General features: G+C 38.6%; 1 protein-coding gene across 4 annotated transcripts in view; it reads left to right on the plus strand.

Annotated features, from left to right (window-relative positions):
• STUM (stum, mechanosensory transduction mediator homolog) overlaps nt 1-4,928 on the plus strand; it is a 71,444-nt gene extending 66,516 nt beyond the window's left edge. For 2 of the 4 annotated variants that reach the window (XM_063304290.1, XM_063304292.1), the window contains exon 3: nt 3,602-4,928. In XM_063304290.1, coding sequence (XP_063160360.1) covers nt 3,602-3,639 — 38 coding nt within the window. In that variant the 3' untranslated portion in view covers nt 3,640-4,928. The remainder of the gene's footprint in view (nt 1-3,601) is intronic. The other 2 variants (XM_063304291.1, XM_063304289.1) reach the window with 2 other exon arrangements.
• Nucleotides 4,929-9,008: the final 4,080 nt, after the last annotated feature.

A 9,008-nucleotide genomic window follows, 5' to 3' on the forward strand; every position in this document is an offset into this window, starting at 1 on the left:
ATTGCGATAGACAATGGGGTATCATCCACATATTGGTGCTCTCTCATCCAGTGCTTCCAGGTGACCCCACATAATAGCCTCATGTAGATGTTAAATAAGAATGGGGAATGCATTGAGCCCTAAGGGCCCCTACAAAACCAGGGTGTTAGGGTGTCTTCCCCCCTACCTACAACTAGAACCAACCCCAGAGAAACATGAAAAACCACAGTAAAGTAATCGTTGCCTTACATCCGTTCATTCAGCAACCATTCAAAGTTACATTGGTGCTGAAAAAATGGATTTACAGCTGGTCCTCAAAGTTCCAACCATCGCAGTGTCCCGGTGGCCATGTGATCATAATCTGGATGCTTGGGTGCCCGGCTCACGATTATGCTGTCGCAGCGAGCCATGTCACATGATCACCATTTGCGACCTTCCTTGCTGGCTTCCCACAAGCAAAGTCAATGGAGAAGCTGGCAGAGAAGGTTGCAGGTTGCTCCAGTAAGTTGCTCCCACCGCTTTTTCCCCTGAGGAGCCTGCTACAGGGATCTCATACCCCATAGCACCACACCCCGTAGCATGCATCTGCTCACAGCACCCCGCCTGTGCTTCCCAATGCCCACCTGAGGGCCTCGCTGGCTTGCCCATGCTCCCTGGTACCCACCCGCAGCCTCCACCGACTCACTTGAGGCCTCTGCCAGCACTCCTGCAGTTCCTGCCACTCCGCCCGCGCTCCGTAGTGCCTACCTGTGGCACCTCCCACCCTCTATGGCACCCCTTCACCCCACTGCACTCCTCATCTAGGACTCCCACCTTCTCCTGCTTAACAACCTGTGTGGTCCTAGGGTCACGGTGGCATCCGGGACTGCCAGGAGTGCCGTTGCTAAGCGATTCGGTCATGTGACATCATGCTCCGCATCACTTAGCGATGGCAATCCCAGTCCCAATTGCCATTGTAACCCAAGGACTACCTGTAGCACAGTCCCCTCCATTCCCAACTCTCAGATCCAGTCCAGAAGAATGTCATGACTGATAGTATCAGAAGTTGCTGAGAGGGCAAGTAATTCAAGGAGAACCACACCCCCTGTATCCTGGTATCGCTAGAGGTGATACACAAGTATGATCGGTGCCATCTCAGTACTATATAAAGCCTGAATCCCACCTGAAAAGGGTCCCAATCATTAGTTCCCACAGGCAAACTTCCTCTGCTCCTGGATACATTTTATAAATATCCTGAGAAGTTGCCACTCTAAGCTTTAGCTTCCCAGAATTGGAATGATTCCCTTCCTTTTACAATCATCTTAATTGGTGGCTGTCATCGTGTGATACTTGGACAGTTGAACTATTGCTATGTGAAGAAATACACCCTTAATCACTCGCCTTCATTTTAATGGCCACCCCATGGTTCTGGCATTATATGTAGGAAAAGATCTCTTCCTCTTTTTCCCTCTTCACCATACATAATATTATATCACTCTGTCATGTCCTGCCTTAGTTGTTGTTTTTTCTACAGTAGCTAATACAGTATCCTTTCATAGCACATTTATTCCATCAATTCCTATCATTTGGATTGCCATTTTTAATACCTTTTTTAGCCCTACAATATTATTTTGGAGAGATAGCAATTAGAATTGTACACAGGGTACCAAGGTTTGTCATATTGTATTAGTTTAAAATTTTTATGATGTTGGCAGTTTTAGTCATGATAATTTTCACACTTGTGCTGAGTCAAGATTTTAACTGAGCTGGTCCCTACCAACCCAAGGAGATTTTCCTTCTCAATCCCCTCAATGTATGTCCAAGTTTATAAATGTGTAGCTTTTTAATAAATGCTTCATTTTCTAAAAGCAAATTTAAATTCTTGTAATTTAGGGATTTGCAAAAGAAAAAAACAAAGCTTCAGTTCTAAACTACCATTTAGCTGATGGTAACTACTTACTCATGTTTTTCCATTTTGGTCTTTTTTGATTAACTCCTTATAATTATGGCTTTGTTGTTCTCTTTTATGTTTCTTTCATTTCCTCTGAATGATCAACCAAGTTTCACAAGGTATGTTTTTTCTCAATTATTTTTTTCCTCAATTTATTCAGTTTAAAGATGAAGTGTTTTTCTCACAGAAAATATTTTAGAAACCAAACTAATATATTGATTTAAGCCACTATGAGGTTGGTTTGCTTGGGGCTTGGGATATTGTGTAAACTGAGCCACTGTTATTACTAAATCATTGCTTATGGCTTTGTGTAAACCCAGATAATTGTGGTTTATTCAGTAAATCATGATAAAGCAAATCCTACCATGATGTGCGTGAACCCCATCTATAAGACTTTGCCCAGAGATCATTACTCACAATTGCATGATCCACATGCTTCAGTTTCTAAATCTCTGAACTAATTTTGCTTCTGTACATTATGAAGTTTGAAACAAACTGCTTAAGCTTTTTGAAGATAATGGCATTGAAAGGGTTAGGACCATACTCAGAAAACAATCTATGGAAAAATTAGGTGGGTAAGCATTCCATAAAAGATGTATGTGGGAGAGTTATTCGTTACATACCAAAGGTTGCATTCAACATCTGGGTTTCATGAATGCTGCAGGCACAGACAAAACCAACAACAAAAATAAGCCCTATTCAGATATATTTACTTGAGGTGAGTAACAATTGAGGGCAATTCTGAAGGTAAGAATATGTGCCAAGCATATACACACTGCCTCTATGAGCTTCTGTCCTCATTTCTCAGCATGCAGGTTAGGATGCAAGATACACGTCAGTTGTTTTTTACACAATGTTCCTTGTATGACAGAAAAAATCCTGGGTAAAGCTGTGTTTAATTATGCATGTTTTCAACCTCACTTACATGTAAGGAACTTTGAGTATTTAAAGAAGTAATGCTTGCAACCCCTTGAAACTCAGCTATTTCTAGACTCCTACTTATATCCCAGAATGTGGAGAGCAGCGTATGAGAAAGCTTTTAGAATATGAATGGAAACATTGCTGGCAGTGCAAATGGGACAGCTTTAATTTAATATATTCTGCCATGGAACCAGGGCAATGGGTACTGTCTGAGTGTCCTTAAGAATTAAAATTCTCTGAAAACTTCGATATGCATCCTGAATAAAATCAAGGAATTCTTGTGCACAATTCTTTACTTTCTATTATTTCTTCTACTTGGCCCAGGAAGGGCAAAGATTCTGCCCAAAGTTACTGGAAATTCTCACCTTCTACCCAGGTCTTGGTTTAATATCCCCCCCTTTTTTTAATCAGATAGTCTTTTTATGTTTGCATTTGTACTTTGCAAACCTAAGGCCTAAATAAATTACTTTCAATAAAATAGAATTAATGATGGGATTCTCCAGAGGCTGACTTTGGTTGCTAATACTCAATTCTACACTCTTAAGTGCAATCACAGCAGAAAATTATCCTCCTATTTCTCATTAGCTCTGAACAGTACTCCAAAAGAATAAGATTATTTTATTGCAAAATCAGTCCAGCTAATAAATTGTTTAACCTTCCTTTTCCACTGGAACCTAGGATGCAGTTGGATTCCAATGGAACCCAACAATAACTTCCTTTCCATCTTCTTTCTTTCTTTCTTTCTTTCTTTCTTTTGTGTATGTGATTGAGTATCCAGCAGAGCGGAGGTGCAGATCAGCAGAGAGTGACCTTCACTGATTAGCTGGACAGCCAACCCTGCTTACGGAGATACCGGCATGTGGATTTTCAAACTGGCACCGTCAACATGCCAGCATGACAGGCAAGCTGCTTCAAAGGTGGGAAAGAGCCACTGGTTAGGTGGGGATGTGGCTGAAGAGGAAAATGACATCTGAGCAAACATCACTGGAGTTGTTGCAATTTTTTCCATCTTATGGGGTGAAGCACATGGAAACGTTTCACCTCCTTTGTGACTCCTTGAGGAAATGGTCTGATGTGAATATCAAGAAGCAGAGGAAACATTAATAGATAATGTGCAATATGTCAAAGCAAACTGTTGAAGGGAGAATCTTTTCCCCCAAAGACATTCCTTGGGTGCAGGAAAGTTCAAGCTGTGACCTTCCTGCTCATGTAGTACATGTGGGATTTTTCTGGTGCTTGTTGAAGAACTGTTTTCTGCAACCAATTTAAGATTCTGCTTGCTGCTTTTGTAAATCCTATGTCACTATTGCTTACCTGTTCATGTATTTTGCCATCTTTTACCTGCTAAATGCTGGAAAGAAGTTGTAAACTGTCTAACCAGAAGCAAGAAGTTGGCTCTTGCTCAGCTCCATTATCCCACCATTACTTTTTGTAGGCGCTTTGTTCTTAAGTGGGAGGACTGGGTTTTAAGAGATTATAATATGGAAACACATTTTTATTGCATACTATGGGAAATGAGAGAAGAAAGAGGTACCCTTATTTGCTCCCTCAAAGAAATTGTGCCACTAAATGTTAACGTATTTTGGAAATGTGCATATAAACAATAGATTGTATTTGTAGCCAAGCTGTAGTAAAGGTGTGGTCTCTCTCTTTCCTAGTATATGTGCCTATATAGTTAATTACAGGTAAAACAAATTAACACTTTTAAGATGCATAACAGAACATGAAAATAAGGCTGTCAATTAACTGAAGTTAATAGATGCAGTGCTTGTTGTGGAATTTGTTGACCAGAACTCCATCATGTTGTTACTTATACATTCCAAGGCCGCCTTAGAACTTAATCATTTTTGACCAGCATCCATTCAGATTCTTGGTTTATGACTTCTGGAGTATTTATAGATCATTATGAGAAGAGTTTAATAGTTAAGTTCAAGCCCTTGCTTATCCATGATGCTTGCTTGATGACCTTGGGTCACTTGCTTTCTCAACTTAATATCATAAGATTGCTTTGAAGGAAAAATAGGTGTGTGTGTGTGTGAGAGAAAAACCATTAATTCTGCCTGAAGGGTAAAATAAAACATATAATATTGTGAGTGAATCATGATCCTCTTTTCTGTTCAAGAAAAATACCTTTGCTTTGAGGAACTACAGGTCAACCACAATAAAAGAGGCTGTAGAATTCTGTCAAGTATGTGACTACTAAACTGTGACATTTTTTTGCTCATGCACTAGCCAACCAACAACACCTATTTTTATTCTTCTACAAATAATCAGGCTTTCTCCTAAGTGCTGGATTTGATCAACTGCTGTTGTATTCAAAAGATTCAGTGCCTAATTAAATGTATTATTGCTTTGCTACCTAACACTGATTGAGTTAAAGGGCTTAATGGAAGTATCTTGTCATATAAAGGGCTGGCATATGGAGACAATTACATTAAAAATCCAGGAATTCACAATTTTACCACTTAAAACACTGTAGGACCAACTCTGATAATGCAGCCTACCATACACTGGGTCTACAAAAGTTGGTATGTGACAACTGTAATTATAACACAGGTAGCCCTGAAAACCTGTACAATCTCTGTGCCTGTGACGAGAAGAAAGGTACTGTGGAGGTTATGGCTGTGCATCACCTTTGAAAGCGAGGCCTTGCAACGTAAGGAAAAACAAATGAAACACTTTCTTGCAAATAAAACAGCCATATCTTTGATCAAACTCAGCCTCTTTTCTTTCACCCAGTGAAGTGACTGGACATGAACCCAAATCTGGAGATAGCCAGAAACATGTTTCATTCACAATCATACATGTTATGAAGAACCGCTTTAGAAGAATTTGCACAGTCTTAGGGGAGACCTACTTCATAAGGCATAACCACAAATATCCTTTTTTCTTTATCATACCTTTTATCTCTCTGTAAACAGAGAATCCTAATTAATCTCTTGCAGTAAATCAAGGGAAAATCATTTAACACCTTCAAGTCTATTGCTATGTTATAATACATTCATTACTCTTCATGCTGCTTTTATTTCCTTGTAATTCTAGTATTTAATAGGGATTGTATCTTGGCTGGGCTTCAAACAGTGAGGCATCCCTATGAAATAATATTGCAGAAAAGCATTTTTTCAACATCAACTATGTGGCTGATTAGTAAGGAACAAAATGGTTCTTATGGGGAACAAAATGACCCTTGAGGCCAATAATTTGCTGCCAAAGTTGAGATCTTTCCTACCTTGTATTTTTACCTCCCACTGGGATTAATGAGGCTATAAAAATCTAACTTTTGGTTGGCTAATGTTCTAACTATTTTAAAGTCAGCCATTACTATAATTATGTGCTTATTTAAAGTAAAGTTTCCTTCAAGGTGAGCTCAACTCCTGGTGACTTTATGGAGACATCCATTTAGTTTCCTTGGCAACAGTACAGAGATAGTTTCCCATTGCCTTCTTCCAGGATGTTTCACCTTCCCTGCCTAACCTACAATCCTGGTTTTTCCTGGTAGTCTCAAGTACTAAGCAGATCCACACTGCTGAGTTTTTTGATATCAGTCAAGGTCAGTTAGATGCTGCCACCTAGCTGAGGATGTGCTTATTCACTTCTATATTTATACCATGTTGAATAGATTTGTCTTGTTCTTGAGAGGAAGCTCACTTTTAAAACAAAGTTTACCCCAGCTGTAGAATTATTTGATAGGTTTGATACTCCTGTTTAAAGAATATGTGGGCAACCTGTGGACTTCAATTGCTGCTGAGCTACATATCCCCACAGCCCCAACCAGACCAGCTAGTAGATAAGCACTCTTGCTTCAGAGAGCAATAAGAAACTCTTACTAAAGTTCAGAAGTATCCCCTCTTCTGGGGAATATGAAAGTTGTAGTCATATTGTCAAGGAACAACTGCTGCACCCTTTAATACCATCTAGACAAGATTCTCAGGATCACTGACATTACAATTCTTGATATTACAAATACATGAAAATAATCTTTAAAAAGCAAGCCTTATATTTTATTCTAAGTATATATCCTATTGACTGATTACTGTATGTGCCATCAAGTCAGTATCGACTCTTAGCAACCACAAAGATAGACTTTCTCCAGGATGTTCAGTCCCCAACCTGGACCTTCAGGTCTTCCAACAGTGCACCCATTGCTGCTATAATAATTGGGTCCATCCATCCTGCAGCTTGTTGCCTTCTCCTCTTTCCTGCCACCTTTCCCAACATTAGACTTTTCAAGAGAGCTAGGTCTTTGCATAATGTGTCCAAAATATAATTAGAGCTTGGTCATTTGTGCCTCAGCTGAGAAATCTGAATTGGTTTATTCTGTGAGAATGTATATCCTATGAGGAATATTTTTCCTAAGGTGTTTATTAAATACTGAACTTATTTACTTCTCTAGTTTGAAATAGATGTTCATAGTTTTGAAAGGCAGCTTGGCAAATAATGCTCTCCCTTGGGATTAAACACAAAGTTTATAAAACTATAAATCAGCATGTTTACTAAGGTTAGAGAAAGAATTTCTGTTCCCACATGGCAAATTTGGTTTGAGAATCTCCAGTGGTGCTATGAGTCAGTATCCAGCTCACATCTTGTAAAACTCCATGAGCTCAGTTTATTATTATAGCTTGGGTTTTTCTTTTTTTAGTGTACTGTAGCATATGAAAGAATATATCAAAATCAGTGTGGTTTGGTCTGTGTAAGGATAAACCAACCCCTGATCAAGGACAAAACAATGTATACATTCTGAATAATAATGCCTTGTCTCACCTGGTAATTTGCCCTGTGTAATTTTAATATTTTTCTCAGAAGTTCTGTCTAGTTGTGGGGAGATCACTCCATTCCAACCCCCCATCAAAGCCAATTTTCATAAGAAAAGCCCATTAGTCTCTCTATAAGTCCTTTATAGAACAATACTTTGCCTCATTTTGGGCATAAATTCCCAATATCAGAGTCTTAGTCCCATGTAAGTTAACTTCCACCCCAACAAATCTACCATGCTCAATACAAGTTCTGGTTTTAGGTGAGGGTTTATATACAAAACAACTCCATTTCTTTTTTCAGTTCCTGCTGAAATAAATTCTTCACCCAAATCTTATAAATCAAATATTTTATGTCCTTTTCTCTAATATGTGTCTCTTGTAGGCAAATTACGTCAATTTTTTTCAAATAATTATTTTTTTCTCTTTTGAGGAGCATTTGCTCCATTTATGTTCCACATTAAGAATTTATAATCCATAAACAAGCCAAAAATTTAGAAAAGTCAACACCTGTAGTGCCTAATTCAGTATCATCCCTTTCAGTTTCTTGTTGCACCTGACGAGGTTTTTGTGTAGTCTCATCTGACACCTCCATTTGAATCTCCTCCAATTTTCTAAAAATTCTCTTGCCTTCTAGACAGAATTTAGTCAGAACCTCTGCTGCTTACAAGTAAAAATCACTCCTTCCAACTTGTCCCATCAAAATGGAACCTTTCTGTTTAAGCCTATCAGCCAAAAAGAAGTACTCTTTTTTCTTACCCAATATTCCAATCAGAATTTCTGATGTAAGCACAGTTACATCTGTATTATTAATCTTCAGTCTTATATTAAAATGCTTTTGCAAAACGTCCTAACAAAGTACACCAGGACACCCCTTGGAACATTTCTTATTTTCACGTATCTTGTATTTATTCTATATACTTCATACATATCAATTTCTGTTTCTGTATACTCCTCATCCCATTCCAAAAAAAAAAATGATAAAGCATTAACCTTTTCTCTAATATCTTCACCAGAATCCTCTGGAATTGCTCTGAATCTCAAACAAAATTCCTTCTCTTTCAATTCCAGTAATGCCAGATGATCTAAGTCTCTTTCCAGCTATTTATAATTTCTGTCTTACTCTCCAGAATTTCCACTCTGTCATTAATTTGTTTTGCATCTCCAGTCACTTGTTTTACAGAGCTTTCCATCTTCCTAACTTTTTTTCATCCCTTTCATCTTTACAAGTCTTTCATCCATTCTTTTTTCAAAAGCTGTCAGCTTAATATTGATTCAGACAACGTATTGCCTAATTCCTCAAACATTTTCTGAAGCAAGTCTGGTGTAATTCCTCTTCCTGCAGGTTGCTCTAGCGATCCTCTCCTCCCCTCTCCCCTTTTTGCCGCTTTTCTAGTGGTTGCCCTTGTAATACTGTAATCCAAAAG

Source organism: Candoia aspera, chromosome 1 (genome assembly GCF_035149785.1).
Source record: "Candoia aspera isolate rCanAsp1 chromosome 1, rCanAsp1.hap2, whole genome shotgun sequence".
Taxonomy (NCBI): domain Eukaryota; kingdom Metazoa; phylum Chordata; class Lepidosauria; order Squamata; family Boidae; genus Candoia; species Candoia aspera.